Source organism: Aotus nancymaae, unplaced genomic scaffold (genome assembly GCF_030222135.1).
Source record: "Aotus nancymaae isolate 86718 unplaced genomic scaffold, 86718_ANA_hifiasm-v0.15.2.pri h1tg000040l, whole genome shotgun sequence".
Lineage (NCBI taxonomy): Eukaryota > Metazoa > Chordata > Mammalia > Primates > Aotidae > Aotus > Aotus nancymaae.
Window position 1 is genome coordinate 30,901,277 of NW_026988454.1, and position 23,769 is coordinate 30,925,045.

Here is a 23,769-nt window from a genome sequence, read left to right on the forward strand (position 1 = left end):
GAATATCTAATAATATCAAATGAGCGTATCACCAAAACTTAGTCATTCCAACCCTAAATGTATACTGTAAAAAGTCTCTTGCATGCATAAGGAGATACAATCAAGAATGTTTATGTTAACATTGTTTATAATAGCTCCTCCTCCCAAAGAAATTAATAGATACCTTTAGGTGTAATCTTATTTTTTTTGAAATGGTCTTGCTCTGTTGCCCAGGCTGGGGTGCAGTGGCATGATGTTGGCTTACTGCAACCTCTGCCTCCTGAGTTCAAGCAGTTCTCCTGCCTCAGCCTCCCTAGTAGCTGGGATTACAGGCTCCCGTTACCATGCCCAGCTAATTTTTGTGTTTTAGTAGAGAAAGGATGTTTCACCGTTTTGGCCAGGTTGGTCTCGAACTCCTGATCTCAAGCAGTCCACCCGCCTTGGCTTCCCAAAGTGCTGGGATTACAGGCGTGAACCACCGTGCCCAGCCAACTATAATCATTTAAAGGAATATTATAGAGCATTTAAATCAACTGGTGCTTTAGATATCTATGTCAGTATATCTCAAAACGACAGTGTTAGGGGAAAAAACCAAATTACTTATGTACAGTGTCATACTATCTATACAAAATATAATCACATGCACAAGGATGCTTTTATACACACTTGTGTTATAAATGGATAGGCGTGTATGGGAATTATAAACAACATTCAGAATAGTTACCTCTTAGGGGATAGAAATAGAATAAAATTGGGAAGGGAAGATGGGAGTCTTCAATTATACTATAATGTTCTAAATCTAGGTAGTAGGTCATGAGTGCTAATTTTTATAATTTTTATACACTTGAAATATTTAATAATTAACCTTTTTTTAAAAAAAGGAAAAGGTCGCTGTATTCTTTTATTTTTGTATCCACCAGGATAACACATATGCATTTTGGATATTGGACTCCCAAAATAGTTTTAGTTTCTTTTTTCTATGTTCTGGCTGTGGTTAGAAAACTTCAGATATTTGGATATTTCACTTTCTGCACTCAAATAAGCTTTATTCTCATTTTATCCATTACAGAAGTAATGTTTCTCGATAGATTGATAGGCACATCGGTTATTGGTGATGCAGCTTGTGTTGAAACATAATGATTGTGTTAGATTATTTCTTGTTCAAGAAATTTAGTTGTATTTTTATCTTTAACCATTGGCTGAGAAGTTATTTTACAGATGGGATATTCATGAATAGACTATTCTCTGTGGCAACCTATCTACATGCTTACTCCTTCACTATCTCACTTAATACAGAACACATATATGTGATGCTTGAAACCCTTGCTCTGCTTCAGTGCATCAATTATTTTCTAGATTGGGATCTGACTAGCATGAAATCTTATGTGCACAAACCAAAATTTGTAACACTTCACTAAATTAGCCCTTAAGGCCAGGCACGGTGGCTCACTCTTGTAATCCCAGCACTTTGGGAGGCTGAGGCAGGCAGATCACGAGGTCAAGAGATCGAGACCATCCTGGCCAACATAGTGAAACACTGTCTCTACTAAAATACAGAAATTAGCTGGGTGTGGTGGCACACGCCTGTAGTCCCAGCTGCTTGGGAGGCTGAGGCAGGAGAATCGCTTGAACCTGGGAGACAGAGGTTGCAGTGAGCTGAGATAGTGCCACTGCACTCCAGCCTGGCACCTGGTGAAAGAGCAAGACTCTGCCTAAAGAAAAAAATCAGCCCTTAAAACTCAGCAAATTTTAATAACACTGGAGTTCCTCAAAACATTAAAAATATAATTACCACATGATCTAGCAATTCTACTTCTGGATATATATACCCAAAAGAATTGAAAGCGGGATCTTGAAGAGGTATTTACATACCCATGTTCGTAGTAGCATTATTCTTAGTAACCAAAAGATGGAAGCAACCCACATGTTTTTCAACAGATCACTGTCTGCACAACATGTGGTATATACATATAATGGAATATTATTCAGTCTTAAAAAGATGAATATAGGTGGTGCACGCCTGTAGTCCCAGCTACTTGGGAGGATGAGGTAGGAGAATTGCCTGAGCCTGGGGAGGTTGAGGTTGCAGTAAGCCATGATCGCTTCACTGCACTTCAACCTGGGTGACAAAGCGACAGAGACCACCTGTCTCAAAAAAAAAAAAAAAAAACCCTGTTCAATGCTTTATGTATAAAATGTCATTCATCAGCATTCCAGCCCAGTTCAGAGACAGATATCTACTTACAGCAGAGTTCTTCCACCAAGATATACTTATTTGAATATAAAACAAAATTAATAGGAAAAGCAAAGAAGAGAGGCTAGAATTCCTTTTAGGATTACTTTTCAGCTATGGTATAATTTAACCTGATTTTTGGTACAGGTTGTTTTAATTAACAGGTGCTCATATTCAAGAGAAGGATGTGTTCTTAACCCCTGTCATGAATAAGATAGGTGTTAAAGGACTCTGCACCTGGCAGTGCAGGAATTGAGTTGGAGTTTTTGCTTTGGTTTATTGATACCTCCTCCTGTAAAGTACTGCAAGTAGTCTCATTAACTTACTCCATTTGGCCTTTACATAGGACCCAGTGAGACAGACAAGTTAGATATTATTTGGATTGCAGAGATAGAAGATATTTTCTTTTCTTTTTAATTTCTTTCTTTTTTTTTTTTTCTGGACAAGGTCTGACTTTGTCACCCAGGCTGGAGTGTAGTGGTGCCGTTTTGGCTCAGTGCAGCCTCCACCTCTCAGGTTCAAGCGATCCTCCCACCTCGACCTCCTGAGTAGCTGGGTGTATGGGCACATGTAGCCATACCTGGCTAATTTTTGTATTTTTTGTAGAGATGGGGTTTTGCCCTGTTTCCCAGGCTGCTCTCAAACTCCTGGGCTCCACTGATCTCCCTGCCTCTGCCTCCCAAAGTGCCGTGACTGTAGACATGAGCAACCACTCCTGGCCAGAAGATACTTTCTTTACAGAGGAGAAATAAGTCCAGAGAGATGCAGTGACTTGTTTGGGGCACACACACAGCTAGTGTCGCGGCAGGGATAAACCTTGCCTCGTATTCTTTGACTTGTCATCCCATACTTTCCTCTCTCAGTCCGTCCACAGATTTCACATGTTCTGCAAAAAAGATGATTTTCTAGGACTTTTTTTTTAGATTATTGAGGTCTTTTTCTTTTAAAACTTGAGTTTTATGTCGGCATAACATGTAAACACAAAAGTACTTTGTTTCCTTTCTATCTTTAAAGACTGTCACGGCTCTATGCCACTTATGTTGGATTACTCTTTTTGAGTGTGCTCAGCTTGTTTTATCAGTGTGCAAAAAGGGTAAAGGGGGTGTTTCTCCTTCTCAGCAAGGCCCAAGAGGCCCACACAGCCCATCTGATGGTTCCTTGTTTGCCTTTTTTGACATACTGAAATGAGTTAAGAAGATGGAGCTGAGGAGTATGGGGATTATTCTTTTTCCTGACTTTAATGGAAACTTGCCAAGTTCCACTAGATCTTTTTCTTTCACTTCAAAAAGAAGTTCTTCATTGTTTGTTTGGGTGTAACGTATTCCAGCGTATGGAGTTACTAGAGTTTATTCAACCAGTTTTTAGGTGATGGCCGTTTATGTTGTTCTCAGCCTTTGCTATTACAAACAGTACCCCAATATGTGCTAATAGTTCTTTGAACATATCACTCACCTTAAAAAACACATTGACTACCAGGTGCTCAAGCAACCCTTCTGCCTCAGCCTCCTAAGTAACTGGGATTACAAGTGCACACCACCATCTGGCTCGGAAATGATTTTAATAGAGTTTTATAATTTGCATGCACAATCTGCAAGTGTAATCTGAAATGCATGCATTACAATATATGCATAATCTGAAATGAAGGCAGAGGAGACATATAAGAGGCTTATTATTCCAATGAGCAATTCGTAAGGAAGACATAGCATATTGGCACTAAGCCAGTAGTGGCCATTTGCTTTTCTGTGGAGCCTTCTGCTCACTCAGTACTCACCACTGCTCCTTTCCCTGCCACTTCCATTTCTGTGCCTGGTGCATCAAAACCGAGTCAAGGGTAGAGTATCTCCTATGCTGGGGGAGCATAAGGGCGTCTCTCCTAGCAGCACAAGGACAACACTGACTATGAGAACCCTTTAGGCAAAAGCAAATGATGAACACAGCGTTGGAAGAGATTAGCAATCGCTTAGTCCAGCGACCTTAGTGTCACATGAGAGAGAAGTGTAAATGATGCATGGCTTGCTGAGAGCAGAGCCATATCTTATACATAGCTACTCCTAATTCATAGTCCAATATTTTATACATTCATCAATTTATTCATTTATTCCTGCTTTTGTAGTATCTGCTATATGCCATGACATTTGCTAGACAATCAGTTGGGACACAAATGGGAATAAAATACCTGGTCTTTGCACCGCAGGAAGTCATGATGTAGGGCGAGAGAATCGTAGGAACAAAAATGTGCAATGTAGTAAATGAAATGCTATCAGGAAGGTCTGTATGAGGGTTAATGACAGCACAGATAAAGACAGAATCTACTGTTGGGAAGGTAGGTGTCACAGAACACAGTGAAGGCTAGCTTCATGGAGGACAAGTTTCTTATACATTGCACAGAGGATGCTACACAGAGGGCATTTCCTTGTTACTTAGAGGGGAAGAGAGTAACTTAGAGGGGAAGAGGTAGAGTATCTCGCTTGATAGTCTATCAAGCAAGAGCAGTATTTGCAAGGGTATGGTTTGCTACTCTGGGGAGATGCTCCATAAATCAAGTTTGAAAAATTCTGCATCCGTGTTGCTAACTTTGTGATTATTCAGCGTTTTTCAGCTTCTTTGTTTGTGAACCATTGGTGTGTGTGTGTGCAGTATCAACTCTTTGAAACCCCTGCAGGAAAAGCCACTTTCAGGCTTCCTCCACAATGCCACTCATCTGTCCCTTGATTTCCATTCCTGAGGCTCCCTCATTGACCAAGCGCTTATTATGGTGTCTCTGGACTTCTGCAGTAGCCACCTAAATGCTTTTCCCCCCTCATATACCAAGTACTGGCTAGGCATGGTGGCTCACACCTGTAGTCCTAGCTCTTTGGGAGGCCAAGGCAGGTGGATCGCTGGAGGCCAAGGCAGGCGGATTGCTTGAGTCCAGGAGTTAGAAACAAGCCTGGGAAACATGGTGAAACCCTGTCTCTACCAAAAATACAAAAATTAGCCAGGTGTGGTGGCATGCACCTGTGGTCCCAGCTACTTTGTTTGTATGTGTGGTGGGAGGATTGCTGGAGCCCGAGAAGCTGAGGCTGCAGTGAGCTGTGATCACGCCACTGCACTCTAGCCTGGTAACAGAGCGAGATCCTGTCTCAAAAAAAAAAAAATTAACATTAAGTACTATCATCAAATTAGTCTGTGTAAAACTTTAACAAGGTTTACCTTTTATTTATTTGTCATTGTAAGGTAATGCATTCACCTGCTGCAAATATTTAAAAGTACAAAAGGATATATCGTGAAAATGTATTCTTTCACCTTTATCCTGTAGTCAGCCAACCAACTCCACTGGTAACTACCATTATTAGTTTCTTAGACATCCTACCAGAGAGATTTTATGAATTTACAAATTTGAATTTCATTTTTTTCTCTTTTATACATAAAAGGAGCATAGGATAAAAACTATTCTCTACTTTGCTTTTTTTACTTAGGAGATCTGGGAGATCTTTTTCTTTCACTTCAAAAAGAAGTTCTTCATTGTTTGTTTGGGTGTAACATATTCCAGCGTATGGAGGTACTAGAGTTTATTCAACCAGTTTTTAGGTGATGGCCGTTTATGTTGTTCTCAGCCTTTGCTATTACAAACAGTACCCCAATATGTGCTAATAGTTCTTTGAACATATCACTCACCTTAAAAAACACATTGACTGCCAGGTGCTCACAGAACGCTTTATTGTGGCATTCAAAGCCTTCTTCAATAAGTCCCCAAATAGCTTTCTTATCTATTTGTATGTGTCAAAATGAACTTTCTGCTTTAGCCAAATGACTACATTCAAGGTTTTGTTTTTTCTTCCCCAAATACATCTTTAATTCACCCTTCATAGGTCCCCAAATGAACTGTCTTCTTTAACTCCCTGTGATAATATTTATTGTTCCTTTAATGGGCCTTTGCTTTATCTAGCTCTCCCGCCTGGATCCCCACCTCCAGGCTTTGCCTTTGGGGGTCGCGTCTGTCCTTTACAGCTCAACTTGAGTTCTGTCTTCTCTGCTGAGCTTCCCAGACTTTCTCAATCTACAGAAACATTTTTCTCTGTTAAACCATAGCCCTTGCTGTCTGTATCATTCTTTTTACTTTTAGCAGGTGTGCATATACACACGTGTCCATCCAGACTTACATAAATGTTAAATATGCACATGTCCTTTTTTTATTAGCAAGACTGTGAGATATTGAAGAATATCATTTAGTCTTTTTTTTTTTTTTTTTGAGTCGAGATCACAGTGGTAGTCGTAGCTCACTACGGCTTTGATCTTTGGGGCTCAGGTGATCCTCCTGCCCCAGCCTCCCGAGTAGCTGGGTCTACAGGTGTGTGCCACTGCACCCAGCTAATTTAAAAATTTTTTTCTAGAGACAAAGTCTCACCATGTTGCCTAGGCTGGCCTCAAACTCAAGTGATCCTCCGGCCTTAGCTTCTCAAAGTGCTAAGATTTACAGGTGTGAGCCACGGCACCAGGCATTTTTAGTATTTTACATACATCTTCGTGGCTTTTAGAACTACCCAGTGTAATTCCTTCCTCTGCCAATTTTTGTTTTCTCATCTGCTATCCTTAAACATTCAAAAATCTTACATGCTCCTCTACATGAACGCTCCCGTTGGTCCTTCTTTGCCCTACGTGGATTCAGCACCTGGTCCTGGGCTGATGTTGATGGCCACTCAGCCAGGCCTCGCCTGGCCACACTCTTCCTCCCAGATCTGGCTCCTCACCTCAGCCAGATGGACTCACCCTTGAGGCTCCACAAATGCCTTATTATTTGTTTCCATGGCAACATTCATGCCGTCCTTTCCAATATGCTATTCCCTTTTCCCTTTTCTAAATCATGATTCCCCAACCTCAGTGAAGCCTCGATACGACAGGCTTTTCTAGATTGTCTCTCCAGGGTCTGCAGTCATGGTAAGGTCTAGGAATAACAATACTGATAGCTGGCTTATATTGAGAGCTTTTACGTGTCAGATACTGTATAGCTATGTTATTTGTATGATCTCACTCTTTGCAATCTAGAAGCTAGGCACACTGCACACACTGTGTACTTATCCCATTCTTTTTTTTTTTGAAATGGAGTCTCACTCTATCACCTAGGTTGGAGTGCACTGGCACCATCTTGGCTCACTGCAGCCTCCGCTTCCCAGGTTCAAGTGATTCTCCTCCCTCAGCCTCTCGAGTAGCTGGGATTACAGTCATGTACCACCACGCCTGGCTAATTTTTGTATTTTGAATAGAGACGGGGTTTCACCATATTGGCCAGACTGATCTTGAACTCCTGACCTCAGGTGATCCACCTGCCTCTGCCTCCCAAAGTGCTGTGATTACAGGCATATGCCACCATGCCCAGCCACTTATCCCATTCTGCTTCTTAATAAAAAATATGCAAATTATTTTTATGATTTTTTTTGTCAGATGTTCTGATTATCTGTGTGTGGATTTGCCGGTGGCCAATACCCTTTATTTTTACCTGCTCAGGATATAACATGCTGCTTTTTCCCTCCCAGAGTGTGAGGGAGATTGTGCTTAGGGAAAGCAAACTCGCTTTAACCTCCTCCTAAAGAGATTGTGACTGATCAGGTAATCTGCAGAAATTATTTCTAGGTTATTCAGTTTGGGGATTTTCCATGTTTGTGTTGGGTTTTTTGTTTGTTTGTTTTTTAAACCACGGACAACACTTTTGTGTTCTCCTGTCTCCTCCACAGATTGTAAACTTTTTGGGCTGGGCATGATGGCTCACACCTGTAATCCCAGCATTTTGGGAGGCCAAAGTGGAAGAATTGCTTGAGGAGTTTGAGACCAGTCTCAGCAACATAGAAAGATCCTGTCTCTACAAAAAGAAAAATACTAAAATTAGCTGAATGTGCTGGCATGCACCTGTAGCCCTGTAGTCCTAGCTACTTGGGAGGCTGAGGTGGGAGGATCACTTGAGCCCAGTAGCTCCTGGCTGTAGTGAGCTATGATTGTGCCATTGTACTCCAGCCTGGGCAACAGAGCCAGGCCCTGTCTCTAAAATAGATAGATAGATAGATAGATAGATAGATAGATAGATAGATAGATAGAAAACTTTTCAGATGTAGAAACTAAATCTATACTTTTTGAAATTTCTAATTGCTAATATCATTGTTAATACAAATTTTCCCACATAGTTTTAATAAATGTTGTAGAATTACTGAGTTTTGTATTAACGTGTGCTGTATTTTTTTTCTTGTTTTTCAGGAAATCATTTGCCAGAAGAATACTGTGAGTACTTTACTTAACCTCTGAGAGTTTTAAAAAATATTTTCTTTTCCATTAACTAATCTCCATAAATTATTAATTTCTATCCCTGTTATTCCTCTTTAGATTTTCTGATATATCAATATAAATATGGCTATCAGCCAGGCTCAGTGGCTCACTCTTGTAATCCCAGCACATTGGGAGGCTGAGGCGAGCAGATCACAAGGTCAGGAGTTTGAGACCAGTCTGACCAGTATGTTGAAATCCCGTCTCTAATAAGAAAAAATTAGCCGGGCGCAGTGGCATGCGCCTGTAATCCCAGCTACTCAGGAGGCTGAGGCAAGAGAATCATGTGAACTCGGGGGGTGGTGGTTGCAGTGAGCTGAGAACGTGCCACCGCACTCTAGCCTGGGCGACAGAGCGAGCCTCTGTCTCAAAAAAATAAAAATAGAAATAAGTAAATAAATAGATTATCTTATCTAAGTACTTCATTATAGTGAAACTTTATTTTTCATAATGAGAGATGACACTGATACCTGGCTTTTTCTGTATATAATTATGGTTTGGAAGAAACTTTTCATAGTATATTCAGGCCAGGCATGATGGCTCGTGACTTAATCCCAGCATTTTGGGAGGCAGAGGGAGGTGGATCACCTGAGGTCAGGAGTTCAAGACCAGCCTGGCCAACATGGTGAAACTCCATCTCTATTAAAAATTTAAAAAAAATAGCCTGGTGTGGTGGCATACTCCTGTAATCTCAGCTACTTAGTAGGCTAAGGCAGGAAAATTGCTTGAACCTGGAAGGTGGAGGTTGCAGTGAGCCAAGATCATGTCACTGCACTCCAGTCTGGGTGACAGAATGAGACTGTGTCTCAAAAAAAAAAAATGTTTTTTAGTGTATTCAATGTTGTGGAATTCTGAGTGGCACTAAAGCAGCCTATATCTGCACAGAGATCCACACACATATGTGTGTGTGTATATGTGTCTGTAGTATGTGTAAGTTACACATACACAGATATAGAGATATCTATCATCTATCTTCTACTTGAAGAGATTGATTTAAGTTCCTAAGTATTGTAGTCTGCCTTTGAGACTATGCTACAGAATTCCTACCCTCCACACAGAATTAAACAAATGTGAAAACATGAGAAAAGTAAATTTTAAATTTAAAAAATGCCACATGAAGAAGAAATATAATATAAAGTGGAAACAGCCTTGTTAGGCCAGGGGTTGTGGCCAGTGGTTGTACATTTATTTCAGAAAGTAAGCCAGTTTTTAAAAACCTTTAAGCATGTACCTCTGCAACTCGGAGTGAAGATAATATACAATATATTATAAAAGCCTGCACAAGATTTGATTTAAGATGACAAGATCACAACACTACAATTGGTTGTTTCTCTTTAAATCAGAAATTTTAAACTTTTTTTTTGGTCATGATTACCCAACTCTGAAGTAACTTTAAAACTTATGCTTAAAATTTAACCAGGGCGGAGACATATTTCAGCATAAATAATGTTGCCATTATAAACTGTTATCCTTCCTATCTCAACAGGAAATGAGCAATTATTGCTTCATGCTTCACTGCACTATTTTTAAACCCTGTTTAATTTGTTAAAGGTGTGAAACTGTTTAATTTATCTCACAAATTTGATTGAACAAATATTGATTGGACCTGCAGTGTGCGCCAGGCTTTGGGCTTGCTGCCTCAGGGTTCTCACGGGAGGTTGGAAGTGGAAACAGCCACATGTGTAACTGTAGTGTAGACAGAGTCTAATTGGTAGAAAGTCAGTGTACAAAGAAGAAAAAAAATTGGAAAATGAACATAAGGTGGCGTGCTAAAAAGAGGGTAGCCATTATGTCAGGGTCCTTCAGAGAAGGTAGCATTCCCTGAGACCGGAATGGCAGAAAGAAGGCCATCCTGCCTAGCCCACCTTGGACTTGTGAAGAAGCAGGCCGATAAAAGAACCAAATATTAGCCAGGCACGGTGGCTCATGCCTGTAATCCCAGCATTTTGGTAGGCCGAGACAGGCAGATCACAAGGTCAAGAAATCAAGACCATCCTGGCCAACATGGTGAAACTCCATCTTTACTAAAAATATGAAAAAATTAGCTGGGAATGGTGGCGCGTGCCTGTAGTTCCAGCTACTTGGGAGACTGAGGCAGGAGAATTGCTTGAACCTGGGAGTTGGAGGTTGCATTGAGCCAAGGTCACGCCACTGCCCTCTAGCCTGGCAACAGAGCAAGACTTTGTCTCAAAAAAAAAAAAAAAAAAAAAAGAACCAAATATTGTACACTTTGAAGAAATTGCCCACTGACTTAAGAGAGAGTTGCTGTGTTTCAGGTGCTGAATGTCCTTATAAAAAGCTGAATATTTCAAGCATCTATTTCAATACATTTGAATGCTGAGAGCTTGTCTTTCCAGAAGCTCTTTTCATTTTCAACACACACTTCTGTTTACCTTTATGTAGTTTCTAAAAATTGAAAAACAAAATTGGAGTTTTTTTTTTTTTTTTTTTTTTTAAACAGTGAAAATAATTAATTAGGGGCCAGGGCAGTGGCTCACGCCTGTAATCCCAGCACTTTGGGAGGCTGAGGTAGGAGTTTTGAGGCCAGGAGTTCAAGACCAGTATGGCCAACATGGCAAAACCCCAGCTCTACTGAAAATACAACAATTAGCCAGGTGTGGTGGCATATGCCTGTAATCCTAGTTAGCTGGAAGGCTGAGACACAAGAATCACTTTCACCCAGGCGGAGGCTGCAGTGAGCCGAGATCACGTCACTGCACTCTAGCCTGGGCAACAGAGTGAGACTCTGTCTCAAAAACAACAACAACAACAACAAAAATTAATCAGAATAAGACTAGATTTTGAGCTGTGGGATTTTATAGTATGTTTTGTTATTTTATGACCATGCCTTGGTGTTCTGAAATTTAAGGAAACCAGGTCTTTGAAGCAAGTTTACATATTTTAGAACGAGTACTTTATTAATAAAAGGCAATTGTTCCACTTTGCGTGTCTGTTCTTGATCACAAAAGAGTTGTTTTTATTTACTTTGGATTATCAGCTATTTCAAACTATGGGTTTGGTGGCAATCTGTACACAGAAAATACAATAATAACATTTCTAAGTTACATGTGAACCAACTTGGGAAATAAATGTTCCCCTACTATTAGTTTTCATCATTTTGCAAAAGTGCTTTTCTGGGCAGTTGTATCTGTTGAAAAACACAGTGTCACACTTTTCCCCGACTGCACACTCACTGGGCTGTCTCTTAGCTCGGGCCCACTTGCATCCATGTGGCTTCTGCAGCTTATCACCTGCTTTTTCCTGACATTGGCAATGGGAAATTGAAAAAAAAATGATTGCCTTGGAAACATAGGAAAGAAGCTGGTGCAGTGGCTCACGCCTGTAATCACATCACTTTGGGAGGCCAAGGTGGGCGGATCACGAGGTCAAGAGATCGAGACCATCCTGGCCAACGTGGTGAAACCCCGTCTTTGCTAAAAATACAAAAATTAGCTGGGCGTGGTGGCATGTGCCTGTAGTCCCAACTACTCGGGAGGCTGAGGCAGGAGAATTGCTTGAACCCAGGAGGCAAAAGTTGCAGTGAGCCGAGATCGCCCCACTGTACTCCAGCCTGGCAACAGAGCGAGATTGTCTCAAAAAAAAAAAAAGAAAAGAAAAGAAAAAAAAAGACCATAGGAAGAAACTCCAAAGAATACAATGAACCCTAGAACTTGGGAAAACCCTTAGCATGCTTAGGTATTTTCAGCAAAGATTCTGAAGCCTTATACCATGCAGTTTGTTTCAGGAACTGCTTTTCTCTGCTGTTTGCATACTCATTATTCCCCCTTTACCTCTCCCTGTCTAACACACACCCAGACATCTGATAGTCATTCTCTCCCAGGATTGGTTTCAGGTGAAGTATTCCCCACTGCCCCGTATTTCAATAATAATCTCTGATACACTAATATAGGTAGTAAGGATTCAGAGGATACATAATTTTATCCAGCAGCAAAAGAATAATATTCTAAAACTCCGATACCACTTTTCTGCTTTATTGGCTTTTCGGCTCTTTGTTCTCATTTTGTGACTTGGAGGATTCAGATAATTTTCATTTGCATTTTGAGTTATGGTGCTTACCTACAATAGTATTTGATTCTGTTGTTCTTTTCGGATAGTTCTCATGGTGAAGCTTTAGATGCTTTGGCAAGCAGCCTCTTTGGTACCCTTGCCTTTCTTTTCTACTTCAGCAGTAGCTTGGGTAAAAGAATTAAATGGGCGAATGTGCTGTGGGATCTTGGTAACATTTTAGAAGCAGGACATGTTCACTTTCTCTCTTCCAATTGTTGTTTCCTCTTGAGACAGGAACAATTTAGCATACTTGGTTTTCAAATCCAATCTCACCCTCTGGAAGTTCTTGTTTTAACTGGAAGTGAGGTTTGGTTTCTGCTTCATTACCTGACATTACAAGAAGAGCCTTAAAGGATAATATGTTCATAAATAATTAAGTCTGGCTGTAAGGACATTTGGCACCTCTTGTCTGTTTTCTGTGAACAGTCATTTGGCTCATGCAGGGTTCCCATAAAAGATGACAGAATGTTAGAGGACAGGTGTTGTGTCTGCCTGTAAAGGCCACTCAGGAGGGTGCATAACCCCCTAGTGAGAAGGACATGCCATCTAGAGAAAGTCCCTGGGCTGCTAAACATGTCACAGACCAACTCTAGGACCCCTCTAAGCCATACCTGTCTCCTCACTTTTAAAATGAAGGCCACAGCAGCTTCTTTGATAGGTTGTGACCCACTGACTTATGGCTGTTCACACCCTGGTACATGCACATGGTGAACACGTTTGTACTTATTAAGCGCTAAGGATGAGAGAAATGCTGCATTATTCTCCGTATGCTAATATGGCTAGGAATGAATAATCTGGACTTCTTTTGTTCCCCATAACAGCAGTAGTCGGATTTCCCACATATTTCATTCTAGTTCTCAGCCTCTGCCCTTTTCCTTTTTCTTTTCTTTTATTGAGACGGAGTTTTGCTCTGTTGCCAGGCTGGAGTGTAGTGATGTGATCTCAGCTCACTGCAACTTCCACCTCCCGAGTTCAAGTGATTCTCCTGGTTCAGCCTCCTGAGTAGCTAGGACTACAGGCGCGCACCACCATGCCCAGCTAATTTTTGTATTTTTAGTAGAGACAGGGTTTCACCATATTGGCCAGATGGTCTCGATCTCTTGATCTCGTTATCCACCTGCCTTGGCCTCCCAAAGTGCTGGGATTACAGGTGTGAGCCACCGCACCCGGACACCTTTCTCTTTTTCTACGATTTTTCTCTTAGAGGTCTCTCCCATTTGTTTTGATTCAACCATATCCAGTAGTTCTCAGGTCTGTATTTTGGCTTGAAACTGTTTTATGTTTTAGTCACATATTTCTAGCTCTCTTTTGGACATTTTCATATTAGGTGTCCTGCCCCACCTAAATCCCAACCTCTTTAAAAGTGAATATTTCACTCCATTCCACCCAAATTCAAATCTCAACCTTTTGAAGTTCTTCTCATATTTTAACTAGAGTTTAGATTCTTTGATTTATTACCTGATATACAAGTGTCTCGAGTCGTGTGTTCATAAATAACTTAGTCTGGTTCTGCTTTCTGAATTCTCGCTTTCTATTAATGATACCACTTTGTATAGGTAGCTGTACTTATGACTGTAGAGTAGCCTTTGATGCCTTCCCCTTTCTCAAGCTGCGTAATCATTTACCAGGTCCAGCTGATTCCTTCTTCACGTGGAGCACGTTTCTGTTTCTTTATCACCACCTCTGTCGATCTGGTCATGCTGTGTAGCTACCTACCTCATCTCCTCAAACCTTATTCCTTTTTCTTTTAGTGCATCCTGTTACCTGCTTAGGCTGCCAAAATGCACAATTTTGATTCTGTTTCCTTCCTTCCTTTTCTCCTTCCTTTTTTCCTTCCTTTTTTCCCTCCCTCTCTCCCTCCCTTCCTTCTCCTTTTTCTCTTTTTTTCCTCTCTCTTTCTTTTCAGAGTCTCTCTCTGTCACCCAGGCTGGAGTGCAGTGGCTCGTGTCAGCTCACTGCAAGCGATTCTTGTACCTCAGCCTCCTGAGTAGCTGGGATTACAGGTGTACACCACCACACCTGGCTAATTTTTGTATTTTTAGTAAAGACAGAGTTTCACCATATTGACCAGGCTGGTCTTGAACTCCTGGCTTCAGGCAATCCACTCACCTTGGCTTCCCAAAGTTCTGGGATTACAGTCATGAGCCATCACACTCAACTGATTGTGCTTTCTTTCCCACTGTGGGTCCTTCTGTGATTCTGCATTGTCTAGAATTTACAGTCTAACATCCTTAACTTTGAATTCAGTTCCCTTCCCTGAGCTCTGAGCTTCAGTCAGATTGGCTTACTCAGGGTATCCAACTCATTTTCCCCTTTTTACCCTGCTCTGCTTTTGTTTGCACTAGTTTATCCTCACGTGGGCATCATCCAGGAACCAAGAGAAGGTCGGTAAGCCCAGGTTGTAGTGGGTGACGGGAGAGTGGCAGGGCTGAGGTTAGAGAGGGGCAGGATTTGCATAGTCAGGCCCTTGTACATTGCCTTGCAATTTCTTCTTCCTCCCAAGAGCAACAGATGGGGCTTTAAGCAGCTGCTGGAAGTGATCTGAGGGAGGGTGTTAAAAGATCACTCTGATGGCTGAGTAGAAAGTAAATTGGAGGTCAAGAATGGAAGCAGGGGGACCAGTTAAAGCTGCTGACAGTGGCTCACTCCAGGTACATTGGTGCATAGACTAAAGTCCTGGCAGAGAAGATGGAGGGAAATGGACAAATAGGACATTATGTTTTGGAGGCAGGACAGATAAGATTTCAGTAGGATATGGAAGGGGAAGGGAATGGAAGTATCAAGGATAACTTCTGGGCTTCTAGTTTTAGTAGCAGGGAGTGAGCGAGATCTACTTGCAGCATCATCTCAGATGTAGGAAGCCCTTCAGATGTGAGCTCGTAGCATTCTCATATGTGTATGCTGCGCCCTGTGACCAAATTATAAGTTCCCTGAAGGCTGAAGGCCATGCTTTAAGCCACTTTTTCCAACAGCAATAACATAGTGCCCTAGCCTTGAAAGATGGTGGATATTTAAGTGACAGATAGAAACTGTTGCACACTTGTTTTGGTACCATCTGTAAGTCCTAATTATTTGAAATAAGCAATGAAAGGAATTGGAGAAATTTTCATTTTCGTAGGTTGTACATAAGTAATGAGATTTTCCTATTTCCCTTTGCGTTTGGAATTATTTAAAATGAGTAAGACGGGATTCCGTCTGTGCTGCGGCTCCAGGCCAGCTCCCCACCTCCCAGTCCCTCCTCTCTCCACAGATGTGCACTGGGAACTATACCTTTGTTCCTTACATGATCACTCCACATAACAAGGTCTACTGCTGTGACAGCAGCTTCATGAAGGGGTTGACGGAGCTCATGCAACCGAACTTCGAGCTGCTTCTTGGACCCATCTGCTTACCTCTCGTGGATCGTTTCATTCAACTTTTGAAGGTGGCACAAGCAAGTTCTAGGTAATAATTTAAATGCCTTTTGGTGATGATAATGAAGAATAACACTTTTGGTGATGATAATGAAGTGTTATTCTACTTCTTTATTTGTGCCTCTTATTAGGTGCTCCTGAGATATCAGTATACAGCTAAGAACCAGCGAAAATTGTTTATTATCCTCCAAGTAGATAAAATAGATGCCACATAATACATTTTATTCCCAGAACAACTTGAAATCAGCAAAAAATAAAAAAAATTTAAAGTCTAGTAACTGCTTTATAGTGATGGTAGATCTAAAAATATGTGCAAAGCAAGTACAGAGACATTACTGTGATAAATGTCCGGGGACTTTTAGTGTTAGGGCAAGAACACTTTAACTCTTAACAATTAAGAGTTCCTAGTTAACTTTAATTAACTCTTAACTCTAATTGTTCTTTAAGAACAATTAGTTATGTTAATAAATGATGGGTTAAGTCAGAAAGTTAAGGTTATATTATGTTCAAATCATAGGTACATCACGGCTGGGTGCAGTGGCTTACACCTGTAATCCCAGCATTTTGGGAGGCTGAGGCAGGCAGATCACTTGAGATCAGGAGTTCAGATCAGCCCGGCCAACATGGTGAAACCCTGTCTCCACCAAAAATACAAAAATTAGCCAGGCGTGGTGGCACATGCCTGTAATCCCAGCTACTCTTGGTGCTGAGGCAAGATAATCTCTTGAACCTAGGAGATGGAGGTTGCAGTGAGCCAAGACCACGCCACTGTACTCCAGCCTGGGCGACAGAGTGAGACATTGTCTCAAAAAACAAACAAACAAATCAAAAAATCATAGGTGCGTCTATTCAATTTCTACTGAAAACAGTAAAATGGAAAACAAAGTTTTGGCATTTAAAGTCATATTTTGCAGGAAAATTTATTCATATGGAGTAAATTTACCTTTGATTCTTCCTGACAGCAGAGTATTAAAAGATACATTGGCTTCTAAATTTCTTAATAATGCTAGATTTGTAAGATATTTAGGTAACTGAATGGATTGAAAGCTACAAATGCTTTATAGGTAATGCTGCAAATATCATTCATTTCTTTATAAAATGATTGCTTTTCATTGAAATCATTTCTAATGTCAAACTCTTTGAAATGTATGTGTTTTTTCCAGCCAGTATTTCCGGGAATCTATACTCAATGATATCAGGAAAGCTCGTAATTTATACACTGGTAAAGAATTGGCAGCTGAGTTGGCAAGAATTCGGCAGCGAGTAGATAATATCGAAGTCTTGACAGCAGATATTGTCATAAATCTGTTACTTTCCTACAGAGATATCCAGGTAAGAAGATGTTCAAAGTGAAATCTTTGTCATGTAGCATGTTGGAGGGATAAGGGAGTATTAACCTCAAATTTCGGTTAGCTGGTAAGCAGTTCATGTTACTACACGTAATTTTTTATTGGCTCTCTTAAGCTTTCCATCCTATAATTTTATGATGAATGAAAAAGATTCATGTGAGTTAACCATCAGTGATTGTGAAAGACTTGTATGGTAAAGGTCTGACTTTTTCCTCCAAAATAGCAAAAAGAAAAATCTGCTGGCACAGCGAACCTGCAGACACAGTCCTGTTAGCCTCAGCCACACCTGTCAGTGAAAGCTTTGTTTTGGCAAATAGCAGACATTTTTAGAGCTTTCTGGACATACCTTTAATCCCTTGAAATCGTATTGCTTGAAACTGATAGTGCTGAATCTAACTAGCCTGAAGGAGAAAATATGTGATTGATTACTTATAGAAATAACTTTAAAAATATGTAAGATAAAACATACCAACAGGTTATATCATTTTTTGACATGTCTTAAAATTTTAAAAATGGGGTAAGTAGAATAAAATCCTCTCCAAGTTAGATATTTGCTCTTAGGTTTTAATAGTAAAATATAAGTGACATCTGGTTTCTTCTTTCCATTCCTAGCCTTCAGGTCTGTGTCAGGGCTTCATGTGGTCGAGACAGACTCACATCCATGGAGGGTTGTGGCACATGTGGCTAGAATGCTTACTCATGTGACATGAAACTGTGTTGTTACTTACAACAGAAGTTCAACCAATTGCCTCATGTCCTTGAAATTTTTTATTACCCTGAAATTGTTAGAACACTGCATACCAGGAACCTGGCTCTGTGGAGAAATAAACCATCCATATTTAGGCATAGAGCATTATCAGGCTTGGTGTTTTTGTTTCTTTTGCTTTTTTAGTTTTTGTCCAACACGGTAACTCTATATTTCTAATGTTTTTATATATATGATCTAAACCTCTTAGAAAAAAAGCAACAAAAACTGTTTATTCTAGGTTCTTCAAAGTGTTCTGTGGATTCCAATGTATTTTTAATGTGTTTCTTGAATTCAGATATCTGGTTGTCAAAAGACATGTTATTGTCAGAATTTTCTTCTAATGGTTTAATTCTGTGCTATTCTCATCTCATTTGAAAGGACTATGATTCTATTGTGAAGCTGGTAGAGACTTTAGAAAAACTGCCAACCTTTGATTTGGCCTCCCATCACCATGTGAAGTTTCATTATGCATTTGCACTGAATAGGTAAGAATAAAAAGTTCCCTTTCAGAATGTGATAACATATTACTGTGTAACCTGCAGTTCTTTACAGGGCACGTGTTTACTGCAGCATTACAAGAAGGCCCTATTAAAATGTAGTATTAGCATATCTACTTCAACCCCTTGAAATATAGGAAGCATGCCTTCTCATTTTTTTTCTGATTTATTTTTCAGTAAAAAAGTCTCAGCTGGGCGTGGTGGCTCACGCCAGTGCTTTGGGAGGCCGAGGCGGGTGGATCACTTGAGGTCAGGAGTTTGAGACCAGCCTGGCCAACCAGCCTGGTGAAATCCTGTCTCTACCAAACATACCAAAATTAGCTGGGTTTGGTGGAATGCTCTTGTAATCCTAGCTCTCAAGAGGCTGAGACAGGAGAACTGCTTGAAACAGGGAGGCGGAGATTACAGTGAGCTGAGGTTGCACCACTACACTCCAGCCTGGGGAGCAGAGTGAGACTGTGTCTCAAAAAAAAAAAAAAAAAGTCTCACGCTGTTGGCATATTTAAATTCACAATTTTTCTGCTCTGTCAAAGTTTGTATTTGCCATTCATATTTTTTTAGAATTTTAAAAGTTACATGAATATGATGTTATCTTTAAGCAAATATACTCAACACCAAATGGTCCTTCACACAAAAATTTCCACTAGAGTAAGGATGATTATGTCTAGGTGGACATAGTGTTAGGTATTTAGTACAAAAGGAATTTCATGGACAGAAGATTTGAAGTAGTAGTTAAGAATAGAAATGATACCTTTTTATAACAGTTTTATTGAAATATATTTCACATACCATACAACTTACCCATTTAAAGTGTACAACTTAATAGTTTTTAATATAGTAACAGAGTTATGTGACCATCAAAAAACAATAAATTTTAGAACATTTTCATCACTCCAAAAGGAAACCCTGTACCCATTAGCAGCCACCCTTCCATTTCCCTCCCAAATTCTCCAACTCGAGGCAACCACTAATCTACTTTCAGTCTTTATAGATTTGCCTATTCTGGACGTTTCATATAAATGGAGTCATACAGTATGTGGTCCCTTGTGACTGGCCTCTTTCACTTAGCATAATGTTTTTGAGGTCCAAGAAATGATAACTCTTATAGAATTTTTATCTGGTTTTGTGAATTGTCTACACATACTACTTTAAAACATGCTACATAAAGCAACTTCCTTAGATAATCAGTTAGTCACATATAAAAATCAAGCAGTTCTTGGGTTTGATTTGTTTTTTGGTATCATCTGTGAAGACTTAAACTCTAATCTTGTTTCACCAACTTGAACCTGCATATAGGCTACAGGGAAATTGGAAGGATTGTAGATAAGTAAGTACAAATCCATCACCATTATCAGCACAGAAACTCCTTGTTAGACCCAGTAGACATACAATGGGATTTAAAAAAAAAATTAGGTTTAGGAGAGAGGTTTACAGAGGACTCTCAAAATCGAATTGTTTATATCCTGCCAAATTTTTCTAATGTGAATCAGCATATTAAATAGAGCTTTTTAAAAATCATTGATCTATGTTGCTTCTGAAATGTACATTGAAACAACGTTTTCTATCTTAGGCGAAATCTCCCTGGAGACAGAGTGAAAGCTCTTGATATCATGATTCCCATGGTGCAAAGTGAAGGACAAGTTGCTTCAGATATGTATTGCCTAGTTGGTCGAATCTACAAAGATATGTTTTTGGACTCCAATTTCACAGACACTGAAAGCAGAGACCATGGAGCTTCTTGGTAAGTGTATAGGATATAAATGAGCTACTTAATTGGTAAGTCCATGGCATAAAAAAGTATTTGCAAATGAGAGTGTTAAAGTATTATTATCATCCATAAGATTGTGTATTATGAACTAAATCTTGGATTTGATTTGATTTTATTTTTTTGAGATGGAGTCCTGCTCTGTTGCCCAGGCTGGAGTACAATTGTGTGATCTTGACTCACTGTAACCTCTGCCTTCCAGATTCAAGCGACTCTCCTGCCTTAGCCTCTTGAGTAGCTGGGATTACAGGCGCCTGCCACCACACCCAGGCTAATTTTTGTATTTTTAGTAGAGACGGGGTTTCTCACTGTTGGCCAGGCTGGTCTTGAACTCCTGACCTCAGGTGATCCACCTGCCTCTGCCTTTTAAATTGCTGGGATTACAGGTGTGAGCCACTGTGCCTGGCCGATCTTAGATTTTATAACTTTAGTAAATAATTTGATGAAGTTCATTTAACATGGTAGAGTAAATCGGTATAAATTAGATGAAAAGATAATTTAAGAAATACAGTTTTAAAGATATTTTAAATAAGTAATATAAATAATAAAATATAATTTTGTAGAAAAATTTATGTAAAGACATTTTAAAAGACCTGAATGAAAGGAAAAATATACTGAGTTTGTAGATGAGAAGGCTTGATATTTTAAAGATTTTATTTCCCCCCCAGCAGGGGTTTTCATTTGATTTGACAAACCAATTCCAAAATTTATTTGAAAGAATAAAGGACTGAGAATACACAAAGCAATTCTGGAAAAGGACAAGAGGGAAGGACTTGCTCTACCAGTTAACAAGACTCATTTTAAAGCTGGAATGATTAAGATATTGCAGTATGGCTATAGGCATAGACAAAGCATTGGGATAGAAGAGACAGCCTGGAATGAACTGAGATATACATGAGACTAGATTTATAACAGAATCAGCTTCATGAGCTGTAAAGGAAAGGATGGACTCTGTAGTAATGGTACTGAGAAAATTTCTTTATCTGCTTAGAAAAATAAAATTATATTCCCATTTTAAGCCATGCACACACAAAAAAATGAAATCTAAGTGAATTAAAGACCAAAATGTGAAAATATACTTTAGAAAAAAACTTTTAGAATAAAATGTACAAATTATATATGATTTTGGGATAAGCAAAGATTTCTTTCTTTTTTTCTTTCTTTTCTTTTTTTTTTTTTGAGATGGGGTCTTGCTCTGTCACCCAGGCTGGAGTGCAGTGGCATGATCTCAGCTCACTGCAACCTCTACCTCCTGAGCTCAAGTGATCCTTCCACCTCAGCCTCCTGAATAGCTGGGACCGCAGGTGTGTGCCACCATGCCCAGCTAATTTTTTGTACTCTTGGTAGAGAGAGGGGTTCACCATGTTGCCCTGGCTGGGGCAAAGATTTCTTAAACAAGGTTTAAAAATGCCATGCATCATATAAGATTGGGAAAATGTTCTGCATGAAAATTAGCTTCTGCTCATAGTAGCTTTTAGAAACAGCAGAGCAGATTCTATTGCGCTGATCTTCCTGTTGATAACAATTATAAATGTTGGAAAAAAGTTGGAAAGCACCGAAGAGTGACTAAAAGTAGCCAGAAACTGGAGAGGTTTTCATCCTTGGATGAAGGATGCCACATAGGATAAAATCCACATTCAAATTGCTTTTCTTTTGGGGCATTCCCTGGTCTTCAGGGAGCAGGACAGATAGAACTTTAGCAGGAAATCACAGTCTTTTTTTTTTTTTTTTTTTTTTTTTGAGATGAAGTTTCGCTCTTGTTACCCAGGCTGGAGTGCAATGGCGCGATCTCGGCTCACCGCAACCTCCGCCTTCTGGGTTCAGGCAGTTCTCCTGCCTCAGCCTCCTGAGTAGCTGGGATTACAGGCACGCGCCACCATGCCCAGCTAAATTTTTTGTATTTTTAGTAGAGACGGAGTTTCACCATGTTGACCAGGATGGTCTTGATCTCTTGACCTCGTGATCCACCCACCTCAGCCTCCCAAAGTGCTGGGATTACAGGCTTGAGCCACCGCGCCCGGCCGGAAATCACAGTCTTATTGGCCTGAGAGTGAGTTTGAGGTCCTCCAGTGGACCTGGAAACTGAGTGGGATAAGCCTTTGGTGATTAAGGTGAACCACCAATATTTATTTGCCTTTTATTAAAAAACTAGATACTCTTAAGAGGAGGATAACAAATCCAAGCTCTCTACAGCTTATTATTCAAAATGTCTAATACACCATGAAAAGTACTAAGGAACCTGGGTGTGGTGGCATGTGCCCATTGTTTCAGCTACTCAGAAGGGTGAGATGGGAAGATGGCTTGAGCCCAGGAGTTCAAGACCTGCCTGGACAATATAATAAGACCTGTCTTATTAAAACAAAAAACAGAAAAACCCCAACTACTAAAGAGGTGAAAAAATAGAAATGTGTGATTTATGATTAAGAAAAAAATTAGTCATAGAAATAAACCTATAGATAACACAGAGTTTAGAATTACTAGACAAGGACATAAAAATAACAAGAATAAATACATCAAAGAATCTACTTGAAAAGATTAATATAATGGGTGAAAATATGAGGAATTATAGGAGATATTTGGAAACTGGAAATAACAAATGAGAATTCTAGAACTGAAAAGTACAATATCTGAAGTTGAAATGTCATCAAATCAGATTAACAGCAGATAGGACAGAATATAGTAAAAGAGCAATAAACTTGAAAACAAATTATTTGAAATCATTAAAATTGAAGCAGAGGAAAGAAAAAGAGTAAGCCATTAATAGTTCCAGTGACCTGTGTAATAACATTGAGTATTCTAAACACTTTTTTTAAAGTTTTTTTTTTTTTTTTTTGGAGACAGAGTCTTGCTCTGTCATCCAGGCTGGAATTCAGTGGTGCAATCTCAGCTCACTGCAACCTCTGCCTCCTGGGTTCAAGCGATTCTCGTGCCTCAGCCTCCCAAGTATCTGGATTACAGGCATGCCCCACCATGCCCAGCTACTTTTTTTTTTTTTTTGGGACGGAGTTGAGTTTCGCTCTTGTTACCCAGGCTGGAGTGCAATGGCGCAATCTCGGCTCACCGCAACCTCCGCCTCCTGGGTTCAGGCAATTCTCCTGCCTCAGCCTCCTGAGTAGCTGGGATTACAGGCACGTGCCACCATGCCCAGCTAATTTTTTTATTTTTAGTAGAGATGGGTTTTCCCCATGTTGGCCAGGCTAGTCTCAAACTCCTAACCTTGTGATTTGCCCGCCTTGGCCTCTCAAAATGCTGGGATTACGGGTGTGAGCCTCTGCGCCCAGCCTTGAGTGGTCTAAATACTTTTAATTGGAGTCCCAGAAGGAGAGGAGAGATATAATATTGCAGGGACAATATTTGAAGAATTAGTGATCAAATATTATTCAAATCTGTTCAAACAAACAAACAAAAAACAGCTCACAGATCTAG

The 23,769-nt window shown here is 40.0% G+C and overlaps 1 protein-coding gene across 2 annotated transcripts in view; it reads left to right on the forward strand.

The window, feature by feature from the left end:
* MAP3K5 (mitogen-activated protein kinase kinase kinase 5) overlaps positions 1 to 23,769 on the forward strand; it is a 234,775-nt gene that overhangs the window by 75,639 nt on the left and 135,367 nt on the right. Inside the window, exons 3-7 of one of the 2 annotated variants that reach the window (XM_021670832.2) lie at positions 8,438 to 8,461; positions 15,822 to 16,015; positions 17,148 to 17,316; positions 18,460 to 18,566; positions 20,149 to 20,319. In XM_021670832.2, the coding sequence (XP_021526507.1) occupies positions 8,438 to 8,461; positions 15,822 to 16,015; positions 17,148 to 17,316; positions 18,460 to 18,566; positions 20,149 to 20,319 (665 nt within the window). Of the gene's footprint in view, positions 1 to 8,437; positions 8,462 to 15,803; positions 16,016 to 17,147; positions 17,317 to 18,459; positions 18,567 to 20,148; positions 20,320 to 23,769 lie in introns of both variants that reach the window. The other variant, XM_021670831.2, reaches the window with a different exon arrangement.